Source organism: Nerophis ophidion, linkage group LG12 (genome assembly GCF_033978795.1).
Source record: "Nerophis ophidion isolate RoL-2023_Sa linkage group LG12, RoL_Noph_v1.0, whole genome shotgun sequence".
NCBI lineage: Eukaryota > Metazoa > Chordata > Actinopteri > Syngnathiformes > Syngnathidae > Nerophis > Nerophis ophidion.
The window spans coordinates 8,402,476-8,419,610 of NC_084622.1; the positions used below are offsets into that span (position 1 = coordinate 8,402,476).

Sequence of the window (17,135 nt, forward strand, 5' to 3'; positions counted from 1 at the left end):
TGTCAAGTTTTATCGATGGAAAAATAAATTTTTCGACAATATGATTTGCCTGTGAATGTGAGTGTGAATGTTGTCTATCTGTGTTGACCCTGCGATGAGGTAGCGACTTGTCCAGGATGTACCCCACCTTCCGCCTGATTGTAGCTGAGATAGGCCCCAGCGCACACCGTGACCCCAAAAGGGAATACGCGGTAGAAAATGGATGGATGGAGGATTTGCCTGAGCGGCTAGGAGACACTAAGAGTAACAAGAGTAAAATGGATTACAAAGGACAGATTAAAACAAAAATAAATAAAAAATAAAATAACTAATTTATATTTTTAACTTGGGACTTCCTGCGGGCCGGGTTTTGGACGCTGGCGGGCCGTGTTCGTTGTTTGGGGACCCCTACGCTAGAGAATAAGGAGCGCTTGAAACTCCGCATGTCAACATCTCCGTTCGGTGCCACACCAACAAAATGCCGAAGCAACTACTTCCAGATCAACACCGTATGAAAAAAATATTCAACAACAGAAGGAGATAATGTCCAAAGGACATATACTATTTGATTTTCTATTATGCAGCTCATTTTTATTTTACACTTATTGAAATATCCTGTGTGACATCATGTACAAAAGTGCACTTTATTTGTTTTAAACTATTGTAGTGGCGTTCGGTACAAAAAGTGCACTTTAATTTAGTGTTGTTTCGCTATGAGTGCACAAAAGTGCATTCATAGCTTGTTTTAAAATGTCTCTGACAATCTTGCACTTTTTGTTTTGGAAATGACATGAATGTCTGTGCCACTGCTTAATAATTGTTTAATAAATACACTTTTGGTAAATTGACTTAGTTGTGATTTCCCTTTCTACATGAAAGTTTACAATGAGCATATATTGATACAGTATGAACAAGAATGTTTAATGTGGACACATAGAGGCATCATGCTGCTATGATTATATGCATCAAGTGTTCATTCAAGGCTAAGGCAAAATATCGCGATATATATCGTGTATCGTGACATGGCCTAAAGATATCGAGATATTAATAAAAGGCCATTTCGCCCAGCCCTAATAGGACATCATAAATCAGGAAGTTATCTTACCTGGTGAAATCACCCTTAGCCTCCTGTGGAAACAAAGCAGCTCTATGAATGAGTAGAAACCAAGCAAACACACAATACAACATTTCCTTGGTGAATGTGAACTCTAGAATTCTACACTGCAATCACAGAGAAACATGATAACAGTCATCTCTGAAAGCTTTAAAGGGAAGGCCATACCTGATATGTACCTGCATACGGGCAGGCATACACACTATGTTGTGATTATGTGAACTAAAAGCGTCACCCAGCTGCTTCTGGGTTACATTAGAAGAAGCTGTGGGCAGCTAGGAATTTAAATGGCAGCCAACAAAGACAGTTTAGAATTTAAACTTGGAAGCATCTTCACACGATCACTGACAGTCAGGTGAGGGCATTACATAATAAGGGGTTTGATCCTCGTCAATTAGCATCAAACACTTGTGGCTACTTTATGGAGGATGACTGTTTCCTTGGATCAAGTGTGCGTGGGGAGGGGGAGAGCACTTCATCTTACTTGGAGAATATAGGACGCCAGCTCAAAGACAACTTCGCTGTCCACTTCAATGAGCTCCTACGAGAGGGAAAGAGAGACATGAGTGGGACGTGAAGGACCGTGTTGGGGAAATCAGACACTGTGCCAACATGGGGCGTGGAACGTGGAAATGTTCTCTGATGTTCATGCGTTGCCCCGAGACTGGTTGGTAATTCTTTTCATCTGCCTACAAGCGCTCTTCTGTTTAGCTGTCTCTGATTTCATGACCTCTTGTGTGGGATGTGGATGGAGCTTGAAGATTAGGGAGCGGCTTGGGGGAGGGGATTTAGCGGCAGGGAAGACACAAAATCTCTAGATATTTTTTATTAATAACTTATTATTGATATGCATATGCATTCTTTATGCAGTTGTTCGTTTCCTGTGGTTTTACACAGTTCTGTGTGTATAAATGTGGATGGGTGGTCGAGAAGTGAATAGTGGATCAAGAATGCCAGGAATGTTCTCTTTACAATCCACCTTTTAATTGCTTTGGTGGGATCAGACAGCCGGGATGAAACACGAGATGGACCCCAAGTGTACCACCCACCGTGTCCCCCCATTCAAACACTGCAAAACATAAGGTTTGGGTCTGTATATCACAAATGAATGTGTACGTGTGGTAGTGATGCTTCTAAAAAGGGTCTGTCTCACTGGGGATATGAACAATATACAAACCCCGTTTCCATATGAGTTGGGAAATTGTGTTAGATGTAAATATAAACGGAATACAATTATTTGCAAATGCTTTTCAACCTATATTCAATTGAATGCACTACAAAGACAAGATATTTGATATTCAAACTGATTAAATTAATTTTTTTTTTGCAAATAATAATTAACTTAGAATGGCAACACATGCCAAAGTAGTTGGGAAAGGGCATGTTCACCACTGTGTTACATCACCTTTTCTTTTAACAACACTCAATAAACATTTGGGAACTCAGGAAACTAATTGTTGAAGCTTTGAAAGTGGAATTCTCTCCTATTCTTGTTTCATGTAGAGCTTCAGTCCTTCAACAGTCCGGGTCTATGCTGTCGTATTTTACGCTTCATAATGCGCAACACATTTTTAAAGGGAGACATGCCTGGACTGCAGGCGGGCCAGGAAAGTACCCGCACTCTGTTTTTACGAAGCCATGCTGTTGTAACACGTGCTGAATGTGGCTTGGCATTGTATTGCTGAAATAAGCAGGGGCGTCCATGAAAAAGATGGCGCTTAGATGGCAGCGTATGTTGTTCCAAAACCTGTATGTACCTTTCAGTATTAATGGTGCCTTCACAGATGTGTAAGTTACCCATGCCTTGGGCACTAATGCACTCCCATACAATCACAGATGCTGGCTTTTGAACTTTGCATCGATAACAGTCTGGATGGTTCGCTTCCCCTTTGGTCCGGATGACAATTTGAAATGTAGACTCGTCAGACCACAGAACACTTTTCCACTATGCATTAGTCCATCTGAACCTTTTGATGATATTATGGACCATAGATTTTGAAATCCCCACATTTCTTGCCATTGCACCTTGAGAAACGTTGTTCTTAAACTGTTTGACTATTTGCTCACGCAGTTGTGGACAAAGAGGTGTTCCTCGCCCCATCCTTTCTTGTGAAAGACCGAGCATTTTTTGGGAAGCTGTTTTTATACCCAATCATGGCGCCCACCTGTTCCCAATTAGCCTGCACACCTGTGGGATGTTCCAAATAAGTGTTTGATGAGCATTACTCAACTTTATCAGTATTTATTGCCACATTTCCCAACTTCTTCGTCATGTGTTGCTGGCATCAAATTCTAAAGTAAATGATTATTTGCACAAAAAAAAAGTTTATCAGTTTGAACATCAAATATTTTGTCATTGTAGCATATTCAACTGAATATGGGTTGAAAATGATTTGCAAATCATTATATTCCGTTTATATTTACATCCAACACAATTTCCAAACTCATATGGAAACGGGGTTTTTAATAGGATGAAATAGTCTCCAAAAGATGTTCAGCGGGGGATTAAACAGAAACAAACTAAAAGTTCTCAGATTTCTGGAAAAAAAGATATCCTAAACAATATTATCATATGGAAGGGAGTCAATATTTTGATTCACGTGTGCCCCCTTCTGGACGCCACCACTAACTGCTTGTCACCAAGTTCTTCCAAAAAGCAGCATTTATTCTGCCACAAAAGAGCAGGTGGCCATAATTGGTACAAATCATTTCTTGATTGCTGAAATAAATCATATGGTGGGTAACAGCTGATGCAATTGATTCATATTCTCTGAAGGCCTTGTTTTGATTTTTTTTTACCAGTCAGCCAAATAGAATATTATGAAGTGGCTGCCTCCTCTCAAAACCCTGATGACTCCAGTGTAATCCAATACCCCCCCACTTAACTTCTTCTTCAGCAGAAGTCCCGAGGGGAAAAACACGCTTTGGAATGAAACCCGGACATTATTTGTCAGATCAACTGAGAGAATTGAGCTGGTTTACCTTGTAGATGATGGACTTTGCGTTGAGAAAAAACAGCTCAATCGTGGCATTGTCCTTCAAGTATGAAATACTTTCAATGTAGAACCTGAAAATGAATAAAAAGAAAAAGTCAACCAGTTGCCCAACTAGTCTTCAGTGACACAATTGTTTACTAAACACGCAATATTACCTAAAGAAAAAGTGCATTTTTTGAAAACTTCTTTACCCTAGTAAATCAGTTCAGTTCACCAATATAAATAAACCAGTTACGCGTTTGAAGGCTTATGCTAATTTCCATAATATTAAGGTACAAGGTGCAGCTTCTGGTGAAGATAACAAAGCCTTAGTTAGGATAAAGGTAAGTAATTATTCTCTCTTTTTTGTTACCAATCCATTTAATTCTTGCTTCTACTGTTTTTTTAATGAATTGTACTGTTCATCCTTCATGTGCTCTGTGTGACGGACTTAAGTATAATATTAAGCTATTAACTGACTTACACTAACGCAGTAGTTTTCAACCTTTTTTCAGCAATGTACCCCCTGTGATTTTTTTTTTAAATTCAAGTACCCCCTAATCAGAGCAAAGCATTTTTGGTTGAAAAAAAGAGATAAAGAAGTAAAATACAGCACTATGTCATCAGTTTCTGATTTATTAAATTGTATAACAGTGCAAAATATTGCTCATTTGTAGTGGTCTTTCTTGAACAATTTGGAAAAAAAAGATATAAAAATAACTTAAAACTTGTTGAAAAATAAACAAGTGATTCAATTATAAATAAAGATTTTTACACATAGAAGTAATTATCAACTTAAGGTGCCGTCTTTAGGGATTGTAATATAGATCCATCTGGATTCATGAACCTAATTTTAAACATTTCTTTCCAAAAAAAGAAATCTTTAACATCAATATTAATGGAACATGTCCATAAAAAATCTAGCTGTCAACACTGAATATTGCATTGTTGCATTTCTTTTCACAGTTTATGAACTTACATTCATAATTTAAGGATTTCTGAATTGTTGCTATTTTTGTACAATATTTAAAAAAAAACTCACGTACCCCTTGGCATACCTTCAAGTACCCTCAGGTGTACGCGTACCCCCAGTTGAGAACCAATGCACTAACATTCCATTCACAACATCACAGGAATGGAATCATTGTAACAGCTATTTCTTATATGTTGTCTCCCTTGTGTAGCCTAATTTAAGGTAACACATATTACAATCCATGCACAATAAAGACAGACATTTTGTTACAGATCCTGTGAAAGATCTCATAATGTTGTGATAATAAATAAGTCATTTTGGCCTAATGGCCAAAATGACCAGAAGAGGGCACTATATCTCTGTATTTAAGTGTGACTCACATTCACCCTCATAAAACATTTCCCATCTCACTTTATTGCCTTGTAAACACACACACACACCCACACACACACACACACACACACACACACACACACACACACCCTCTAAATGTGCATGTGATGCACTTTATCACACATTGTGCGTGCATCGTCAACATCTTGTAGTGATTCCACTCGCATGTACTGCAATAATACACGTACATACACACACACACACACACACACACACACACACACACACACACACACACACACACAAACACACACACACACACACACACACACACACACACACACACACACACACACACACACACACGCTGGAGACCAAAGCACAGTAACCCACTTCTGGTTGACCAGGGAAGTAACGTAATAATGTATTCTAAATTTAGCTCGTGGATGCATTCATGCACGCCCAGAGGGAAGCTATGATGGTAGGCTTGCAAGCTACTCTCAAATAAACATCTGTGTACAAAGATGCCAGGTCAATTCTGAATACCACTGCTTGTGTACTGTGCGAGTCTATAGACAGTGATTGTAAAGGATTATGAGGGAATCAATAAATGAGGGCTCCTATTGCTTTATCAATTGAGCTGCAAGGGGAAAACCCAATCAATATTTTATACCGTTTAATTAAAGCCATACTCTTGATTGGAAATGTGCACAGGTCAGCCTGACATTTATCATGCATAAACACAAACACCAAAAGTTGGACACACAAAACATCAGTATGTTATGCTAGTAAAAACAATATGCCTGGACTGGTAATGGATTCAGGGTTGACATTTGGGTTGATTGTTGTTCTTTTGTGTGTGTTTGTGTGAGCGTGTGTGTGTGTGAGAGAGAGTGACGTCTGCGATTGGACTGAGCTATAGCAGAGAATGAGCGACTGAAACCTTTAACTGGAGTCACATTTTAGAAAGCACACCCCCAACTCAACAGTACACTATTTATATATCGCTAACAAAATCCATCCATCCATTTTCTACCGCTTGTCCCTTTTGGGGTCGCGGGGGGTGCTGGAGCTTATCTCAGCTGCATTCGGGCGGAAGTCTGGGTACACCCTGAACAAGTTGCAACCTCATCGCAGGGCCAACACAGATAGACAGACAACATTCACACTCACATTCACACACTAAGGACCATTTAGTGTTGCCAATCAACCTATCCCCAGGTGCATGTCTTTGGAGGTGGGAGGGAGCCAGCGTACCCGGAGGGAACCCACGCAGTCACAGGGAGAACATTGAAACTCCACACACAAAGATCCCAAGCCTACGATTGATCCCAGGACCTTTGTATTGTGAGTTACAATATTCATGTATTTTGAACTGTTATACTATAAACAATGTAAAATCCTTTTGAAGAGTTTCAAGAACCAGTGGGAAACACGAAGATGCACGCTAACAGTATAGGGCGACAGAAAGTGACAAAAGAAACACTATTAGTATCACCTGACTACCAGCTCAAGGACTCATTTTCGAATTGATTATCCATCCATTCATCCATCCATCTTCTTCCGCTTATCTGAGGTCGGTTCGCGGGGGAAGCAGCCTAAGCAGGGAAGCTCAGACTGCCCTCTCCCCAGCCATTTTGTCCAGCTCTTCTGGCCAGCCGGAAGACATAGTCTTCCTAACGTCTTTCCAATGTGTCCTGGGTCTTCCCCGTGGCCTCCTACCGGTCGGACATGCTCGAAACACCTCCCTAGGGAAGTGTTTCGGGTGGCATCCTGACCAGATGCCCGAACCACCTCATCTGGCTCCTCTCCATTTGGAGGAGCAGCGGCTTTACTTTGAGCTCCTCCCAGATGACAGAGCTTCTAACCCTAATGTATCTCTAAGGGAGAGCCCCGCCACCCGGCGGAGGAAACTCATTTCGGCCGCTGGTATCCGTGATCTTGTTCTTTCGGTCAAAACCCAAAGCTCATGACCATAGGTGAGGATGGGAACGTAGATCGACCGGTAAATTGAGAGCTTTGCCTTCCAGCTCAGCTCCTTCTTCACCACAACGATGAATTAATTATCTTTAGTCAAATTTTTCAAACACTTAAAACTAGGGATGTCCGATAATGGCTTTTTTGCCGATATCCGACATTCCGATATTGACCAACTCTTAATTACCGATACCGATATCAACCGATACCGATATATACATTCGTGGAATTAACACATTATTATGCCTAATTTTGTTGTGATGCCCCGCTGGATGCATGAAACAATGTAACACGGTTTTCCAAAATAAATCAACTGAAGTTATGGAAAAAAATTCTAACATGGCACTGCCATATTTATTATTGAAGTCACAAAGTGCTTTTTTTTTTAAACAGGCCTCAAAGCAGCAGCTTGGAATTTGGGACATGCTCTCCCTGAGAGCGCATGAGGAGGTTGAGGTGGACTGGGTTCGGAAGGGGTGTATATCGTAGCATGCCGGATTAGTTAGTGCTGCAAGGGGTTATGGGTATTTGTTCTGTTGTGTTTATGTTGTGTTACGGTGCGGATGTTCTCCCGAAATGTGTTTGTCATTCTTGTTTGGTGTGGATTCAAAGTGTGGCGCATATTTGTAACAGTTTTAAAGTTGTTTATACGGCCACCCTCAGTGTGACCTGTATGGCTGTTGACCAAGTATGCACATTCACTTGAGTGTGTGAATAGCCGTAGATATTATGTTTAGTTTTTTTATTTAGCCTTTATTTAACCAGGTAATAATCCCATTGAGATCAAAGATCTCTTTTCCAAGGGAGACCTGGCCAAGAGGGCAGCAGCAAGGTTACAATAAAAACAGTAAACAACACATAAAACATCACATATACAACATTAAAACTTGCTAATATGACACATGTGCATACAGACAAGGTAGACTGCAATCCTTTCACAGAAGCTTTAAAATCATTTAATGTAACAAGGGTTTGAAGTTCAATATTGGATTGTAGGTTATTCCAAGCCTTCGGTGCTGAAAACCTAAATGCTTTCTTGCCCAGTTCAGTTCTTACTTTGGGGATGACAAATTGAAGAACATTCATTGAACGCAGATTGTGACTTCCTTGTTTTTTTGTTAAAAGACAAGATAGATAAAATGGAGTGATACAAAGACTTGGTTTTGTAGATGAAAACATACCAATGATTTAGGCGCCGAAAACATACCAATGATTTAGGCGCTGAGCACATAAAGATGTCCGGTTAAACATTGAGTATAAGACACAATGGTAAGTAAGGGGAGCGCAGTTGGTGATGAATCTCAGTGCCCCGTGGTACACACTATCCAGCTTGTGGAGACAACCAGCAGTAACATTCATGTACAACACATCTCCATAGTCAATAACAGGTAAAAAGGTTGTTTCCACCAATTTCTGTTTCACAGTAAAAGAAAAGCAAGACTTGTCTCTATAATAAAATCCCAGTAAAAGTTTCAGTTTTTTTTTACAACATACTGAATGTGCTCCTTAAAACAATTTAAAATCCCAAATATTTAAAAGAAGATACTAACATAATTTTTTGCCCATTTCTCGTTAAAATGTTTTCACACAGTGCTGATCTTACAGTTTTTGATGTGGTAAAAAACATACACTTTGTTTTCTCTGCATTTAAAACCAGTTGAAGATAGCAAAGTTGTTCTTGTACTCTGTCAAATGCATATTGTAGATATTTAAAGGCCTCTGCAGGCATTATGTGAATGGGCCGGCATGCAAAGGCAGTGCCTTTATGTCCGTGTACACAGCGGCGTTTTAAAAAGTCATACATTTTATTTTTTGAAACAGATACCGATAATTTCCGATATTACGTTTTACAGCATTTATCGGCCGATAATACCGGCGGTCCGATATTTTCTGACATCTCTACTTAAAACTGTTATTTTGTTCGCTCTGCCTTAAACTGAATTGCGCTGAGAGAAGGCAGGCATACAACTATGCTACTTGTGTAATGTTTACACTTGGCGGGGTTAAAACATTACTTTTACAGTTTAACATCCAAATGCAGTTTGTCCATGATTTTATAATATAAATCCATATTGTGATTATATATCATAACCTCCTGCTATGCCAAATTTATATAAATCAAAAGGGCTGCTCCAAGTTACAAATTCAAGCTCCACATGTGTGAAAATAAAAGAACTCAAATCATTTGAGGAATCTGGATAATCATTTAGTGCATAGAAACATAGTGACTGATGTTGAGGAAGTAGAGCTGCCCTACCTGCTGCTTTTGCAAGGAAGTGAACGAGAGAAATGGTCGGTGGTATGTACGGCCATTAAATGCCACAAGAGACGAGCAATTTTCCCTACCAGCTGGTCTGAGCGAAATGTTGCAGCCAGTTCAAATCGCCACATTACCGTGGCGATTAGTAGTGGAAAATACTTCATTCAGACTTTGGCCTGATTTAAAATCTTATGACATCCGATCCGTGGCGATGAGAAAAGTACACACTGAGCAGTGTTTTGTGTGACAAAAGTGCACGCAGTATGGTCCGCGCACTCATAATAGTCATTGTTTACCAGTATCTCACCTTTTTTGTAAGGGGCGCTGGAAGTTGGCCGACCAGTCAGCAATCCTGTTCTGTCTCCCTGTAATGTTTGATCCTGTACTGTCTCCCTGCAAAGTTTTTTTGATCTTATGTGGGAATTGGGCGGAAAATTTTAATTTCCGCTCGGGGATTAATAAAGTATTTCTGATTCTTATTGTGATGTAAGAAATATTTGAAAACATATATACCCCCCGGAAGTTGGCAGACCTGTCAGCGATCCTGTTCTGTCTCCCTGCAATGTTTGATCCAGTTCTGTCTCCTTGTAATGTTTGATCCTGTTCTGTCTCCCTGTAATGTTTGTCTGATCTTGAATGGGATTGTTCTGAAAAGCAGTTCTGTCTCCCTGTAATGTTTGATCCTCTTCTGCCTTCTATTAAACAGTTATTAAGTAGAGGCACAAACATTCATGTAATTTCCAAAACAGAAGGTGCAAGATTGTTACAGACATTTTAAAACAAGCTATGAGTGCACTTTTGTGCATGATGTCACTAAGATGACCTATCAAAACCACACTAAATTAGAGTGCACTTTTTGTACAGAATGCCACTACAATAGTTTAAAACAAAAAAAGTGCACTTTTGTGCATGATGTCACACAATATATTTCAATAACTGTCAAATAAAAATGAGCTGCATGATAGGAAATCAAATAGTGTATGTCCTTCGCTATGTGGTACGTTCCTGCGGACATTATCTACTTCTGTTGTTGGCTATTTTTTTCAGACGGTGTTGATCTGGAAATATTTTCCTCTGCATTTCGATGGTGCGGGCATGTGGCGCCGAATGGAGATGTTGACATGGGGAGTAAGCACTCTTCATTCTCTAATAGGTGACTTTTCAAATGATGCTACATATTAGCAGTAATGCTACTATTTGTAGCAACACTTTTGCCCCACACATAACAAATTACGTTTGTCTGTTTGACATATTCCCACTTGAAGCCAAACCACCGCCAGACGATTGTTTTTTTCCAGTAACTCGTATAAAACAGCAGTGTCCTCTTGTCATTTAGAATATTTTAACTAGTGTTTTTTGCAGCAACACTTATAATATAGCACAGACCTCTTGTCACATCAAGGATCTTTGACAAAGCATTATTGTAGTAAACACATCTATAGTCATATATAGAGGATCCTTGTTTTGTTTTTTTCACAGTAATTTGTATAAAACAGCAGTGTCCTCTTGCCATACAGAGGATCTTTGACTAGTGTTTTTTGCAACAACCCTTATAAAACAGCACAGACCTCTTGTCACATCAAAGATCTTTGACAATGCATTATAGTAGTAAACACATCTATTGTCATATAGAGGATCTTCGACAAGCATTTTTTGCAGTTTGTCCTTAAGAACAGCAGCACACTGCTGTCGTTAAAAGACGATCTTTGACTAACGACAAATGGACAGTACGAGGCGTGCTTTTGCAATATTTCTGTTTTGCCTTCCAGATTACTTCAAGTCACAAATTGTGGCCTTCTCCTCGAACCCCGGCCTGCCTGAGTGGCGCGAGGACATCAGCCCTGTGGTGAAGCGCTCTGTGATCCAGGTCAGTTTACAGAGAGGGCATGGACACATCCAATATGGCCAGGTAAGACGAAAAGGATGTTCTGTGGGGCAAGTCTAACTTAATCGTAGCGAGGATCTTGTTTATTACGGAACGAAACGAGGGTGAGTCAACTGTGCTTAAGGGCAGCATTTCTTCGACAACATATTGCCCGACAAACTTCTTGAACTCTAAATCATGACTGTATTTCCAACTTGAAAACGCGCCTCTCTCTCCGCCCTCCATTGTTGTTTACTTCAGTGTCGCACACGTGTGTCATCCTCATGCTAAAAACGTGACGTAAATGACTTGTCGCTTACGTGACGTCACTTTCCAAGACGGCAAGAAGAAATAAAATGTATTTTAACGAGAGAAAATAAAAAATAAAAAGTAAGGCACAGTGACTTGGATTAAATAAACTTTAATCTGACTACTGGTTTGGAAATAGTAACGTGTTAGATAAGTCGTTAATAAAAAAAGAGGTAGAAGCGTTACTAAGTAACACGCTACCGGCATCAGTGATGATACTGTCTGGTGGCGTTTACGTTTGTTGTGACCTTTCTCAGCCACCGCAACTATCCGCCCTTTTTGTTTTGATGACGTAACAGACGTGCGAAATAGACCTAACTTTTAACGTCCTTGTCATTAAAAGCGTAAAATTTCATATGAAGTCTGCCATTCTTGAATCCATTTGATTTCTTTTTTCTAGTATCGATAAAATATATCGATTCCCTTTTAAAACGAGCTTGGATTAGGGCTGGGTGATATATCGATATATCGCGGGTTTGTCTCTATGACTATATCGTGATATTTGAGTTTACGTTCTTACACAGTTGCTTTTAGCTGTGGGCATTACACTGCATGCGTTTCCCACTCTTTCTTGTCTCTCCTTCTCACAGACTTAAACAAGCGCACCTTCTTACATACGTCACGTCACGCATGCAACGTCACACGCCCTTCCCGAGCAGAGAGGTAGCTACATGGGTAATATTAGCAGTGGGGCTAACAGTGTATTGCGAGTGGTAATACGAGGGAGAGAAGGTGCGAATCTGGTAACAAATGGAGGAAGAATTATTTCCCAAGAAAAACAGCACAGGGTGCATCGTACGGTTGTGGTTTGGCTTCAAGCGGGAATATGTTGAACATTTATGCAGCAAAAGCGTTGCTACAAAAAGTAGCAGCACTATTAATTTGTAACATCATTTGAAAAGTAACCCACTAGACAATGAAAAGTGCTTGAAACTGCATTTCAACATCTCCGTTCGGTGCCACACCAACAAAATGCCGAAGCAACAATTTCCAGATCAACACCGTATGAAAAAAATAATCAATAACAGAAGGAGATAACGTCCGCAGGAACCTACCCCATAGCAAACGACATACTATATTTGATTTCCTAATATGCAGCTCATTTTTATTTGACAGTTTTTAAAATATATTGCGTAACATCATGCACAAAAGCGCACTTTATTAGTTTTAAACTATTGTAGTGGCGTTCTGTACAAAAAGTACAGTTTAGTGTTGTTTTGATATGTCATCTGAGTGACATCATGCACAAAAGTTCACTAATAGCTTGTTTTAAAATGTCTCTGACAATCTTGCACTTTCTGTTTTGGAAATGACATGAATGTTTGTGCCATTGCTTAATAACTGTTTAATAAATACAGTTTTACTAAATTGACTTAGTTGTGATTTCCCTCTCAGCATGAAAGTTTAAAATGAGCATATATTAATGCAGTATGAACAAGAATGTTTTAATGTAGACACATAGAATCATCATACTGGTGTGATTACATGCATCAAGTGTTCAGTCAAGGCTAAAGTAAAATATCGAGATATATATCGTGTATTGTGACATGGCCCGAAAATATCGAGATATTAATAAAAGGCCATATCGCCCAGCCCTAGCTTGGATCAATAACTAACTTCCGAAAGGCAAATTTGCAGAGTGCATATCGATACATTTGAAATTTAGGAATATAAATCCATCAATCAATCAATTGTTGCACCCTCAGCTAAGTTTAGCATGGATTTTTCATCCTCCCGCTCTCTCTTGCTCGATATGTGTTGCTATTCCCCGTCCTCCTGTCATAATCATTGAGTACTTATAAAAAATGTAGTTTAATTCGCGCCCTGAAGACAAGAATCCGTAACCTAGTAACATAAAACGACACTGTGTGCGGATAAACTTAAGTCTGGGTGCTCTCTCCCGTCCCTGGATGAACTGTACAGTGCCAGGTGCCTCAAAAAGGCCCAAAACATCATAAGGGACCCATCTCGCCCTTGACATAAACTTTTTTTTTTTAACATTTTTAACTGCTGCCTTCGGGCAGGAGATACAGGTCAATAAAATGCCGGAAAAATAGATTTAAGAACATATTTTACCCGAGAGCAATAGTGTCGCTGAACACAAGACAATAATGACTGTGCATGTGAGCTGTGTGCTTGGTATTTTTATCTATTTTTATCTATTTATCTATGTTCTTATGTGTTATTATGAATTTGCACTAAATTAGTTTTTGCTTACAATATCGTTGTTCAATGTACAATGACCATAAAGATATGTTCTCATCACATCTAAGCAGTCAACAGTATAATGACACTTTTACTTGACTAATTATCATGGTTGATTACAAACCCCGTTTCCATATGAGTTGGGAAATTGTGTTAGATGTAAATATAAATGGAATACAATGATTTGCAAATCATTTTCAACCCATTTTTTGTTGAATATGCTACAGAGACAACATATTGTTGTTGATGTTCAAACTGATAAACATTTTTTTTTCTTCGCAAATAATCATTAACTCTACAATTTGATGCCAGCAACACGTGACAAAGAAGTTGGAAAAGGTGGCAATAAATACTGATAAAGTTGAGGAATGCTCATCAAACACTTATTTGGAACATCCCACAGGTGTGCAGGCTAATTGGCAACAGGTGGGTGCCATGATTGGGTATAAAAACAGCTTCGCAAAACATACTCAGTCTTTCCGTTGTTTTGGAACAACATATGCTGCCATCCAAGCGCTGTCTTTTTCATGGACGCCCCTGCTTATTTCAGCAAGACAATGACAAACTACATATAGCATGTGTTACATCAGCGTGGCTTCGTAAAAAAAGAGTGCAGGTACTCTCCTGGCCCACCTGCAGTCCAGACCTGTCTCCCATCAAAAATGTGTGGCACATTATGAAGCGTAAAATACGACAGCGGAGACCCCGGTCTGTTGAACGACTGAAGCTCTACATAAAACAAGAATGGGAAAGAATTCCACTTTCAAAGCTTCAACAAACAGTTTCCTCAGTTCCCAAACATTTATTGAGTGTTGTTAAAAGAAAAGGTGATGTAACACAGTGGTGAACATGCCCTTTCCCAACTACTTTGGCACGTGTTGCAGCCATGAAATTCTAAGTTAATTATTATTTGCAGAAAAACGATGAAGTTTATGAGTTTGAACATCAAATATCTTGTCTTTGTAGTGCATTCAATTGAATTTGGGTTGAAAAGGATTTGCAAATCATTGTATTCCATTTATATTTACATTTGACACAATTTCCCAACTCATGGAAACGGGGTTTGTATGTTCTTATGTGTTATTATGAATTTGCACGAAGTTAGTTTTTGCTTTCAATTTCGTTGTACAATGTACAATGACAATAAAGATAGATATGTTCTAATTACCTCTAACCAGTCAACAGTAAAACTACACTTTTACTTGACTAATTATCATCGTTGATTACATGAACTAAGTCAACTAATCATAGTAACACTATCAACTGCCAAACTGAAGTTAAAGCATTACATTATTGGCAAAACAATAAGTGAGCAGCAATAAAATATTAACACTCAAACTTATTAGCTACACGGACATCATTGTTTTGAAAATGTTTCTGCCGAACAATTGTCACATTGTGTCGTTAGTCTGGTTCTGTGGTTAAATGTCAACCTGGGAATAATTTCTTGTCCACATTGTTTAGCTGAGTGTATCACGTTGCTGTGCACGTTGCTAGCCAATGGCGACCTCTCGGGAGGGGGAGAGGGCAATGGCATTATCCGGATGTGCTGGGAACAAAGAACTTCAGTGGGCCAATAACAAAGCATGTGCTTGGAGAGGGGGCTATCTGAGGTTGCATGTTTATGTGTGTAGAGGCGTCACACACAAACAGTACATATTTTTATGCAGTAGTAAAATTTCAGTTGTATGACAACCGTATTAAGAGCAAATTAGCTGGCGACAGGTTTGTGCTTCAATATTAAAAGCCCTGCCTTTGCATGTAGAGCTGGAAATAGTAAAGCTTCCCTATGGGGAAACATGCAGTGCAAACGCGCAAGGTCAATAAGACTCGTGATTGGCTTAGAAGCCCCCACGGCAGGAGTTAAACACTGGGGTCAAAGCAATTTTATTGGGGCCCATATTAACTGACCCTGCTAATGTGCTCATCGCACCATGTTTGGGGTTGTGCATACGTAAACACACAAACACCAGTCACATCAGCTCCGTTTTCACTCACAATCCTCAATGAGTAAGTGCGGTGGTGATGAAGTGGACAGAGGCTTACCTGACGCAGAAGTAGAGGACAATGGGTCCGGATTTCTTGGGGAATTCATGCTCTAATACTCTGCGGTCCAGTTGAAGCCAGCTAAAATGGCCCCTAAGGATAGAGGAAAGAAAAAGACATTAATTAGCACCTCTTATCAAATATGTGAGGAAAAAATAACTAATACTGATGCTTCTGGTGGTCCTCCCAGCTACTCCCCCCTTCCCCAGATGACATAAACAAATGTAAAACAGTGTGGTATTATTTTCCTATATGTAAATATTTTGGATGTTTGCATGACTTTGCATAAAACATTATTATGTGGAGCCATACTTGCCAACCTTGAGACCTCCGAATTCAGGATATGGGGTGGTTGGGCGGGCGGGGTTTGGTGGTAGCGGGGGTGTATATTGTAGCGGCCCGGAAAAGTTAGTACTGCAAGGGATTCATTCTGGGTATTTGTTCTGTTGTGTTATGCTGCGGATGTTCTCCCGAAATGTGTTTGTCATTCTTGTTTGCTGTGGGTTCACAGTGTGGCGCGTATTTGTAACAGTGGTAAAAGTTGTTTATACGGCCACTCTCAGTGTGACCTGTATGGCTGTTGACCAAGTATGCCTTGCGTTCACTCGTGTGTGTGTGTAGAAGCCGCGTATATAATGTAACTGTGCCGACGCAGTGTTTACATGGAGGAAAAGCAGGCGTGACGATAGGTTGTACAGGAAGCTGAAGGCAATGCCTTCAAAGTACGCCCCGCAATATTGTTGCCCGGGCGGAAATCGGGAGAAATCGAGTTGTCCCGGGAGATTTTCAGGAGGGGCACTGACATACGGGAGTCTCTCGGAAAAATCGGGTGGGTTGGCGAGTAAGTAATGCACATCCTTACTGATCTATTGGGTGATGATGATGACCTATACAGACAGCGGCGTATGCCCAAGCCAACATGCTGAGAAAGACATTTCTCCTGGGAATTCCAAGAAGCGCCAGTGCAAGCCAGATGTTTGTTAGTGTTGGGGTGCCCACTTTCTCAGCGTTACTACGCAAAATTATGTATAAGTTTATGTGCAGGGCATCTGAGTCTGAAAATGACATAATCACTGTGTTAACGAACCCTGGCTGCAGTT

General features: G+C 39.9%; 1 protein-coding gene across 9 annotated transcripts in view; it reads right to left on the reverse strand.

Annotated features, from left to right (window-relative positions):
* The window catches only part of frmd4a (FERM domain containing 4A), a 295,342-nt gene that overhangs the window by 49,033 nt on the left and 229,174 nt on the right, over window positions 1-17,135 (reverse strand). For all 9 annotated transcript variants that reach the window (XM_061916779.1, XM_061916777.1, XM_061916775.1 and 6 more), the window contains exons 4-7: window positions 16,036-16,128; window positions 4,076-4,160; window positions 1,578-1,634; window positions 1,085-1,107 (exon numbers count right to left, since the gene is read on the reverse strand). In XM_061916779.1, the coding sequence (XP_061772763.1) occupies window positions 1,085-1,107; window positions 1,578-1,634; window positions 4,076-4,160; window positions 16,036-16,128 (258 nt within the window). The remainder of the gene's footprint in view (window positions 1-1,084; window positions 1,108-1,577; window positions 1,635-4,075; window positions 4,161-16,035; window positions 16,129-17,135) is intronic.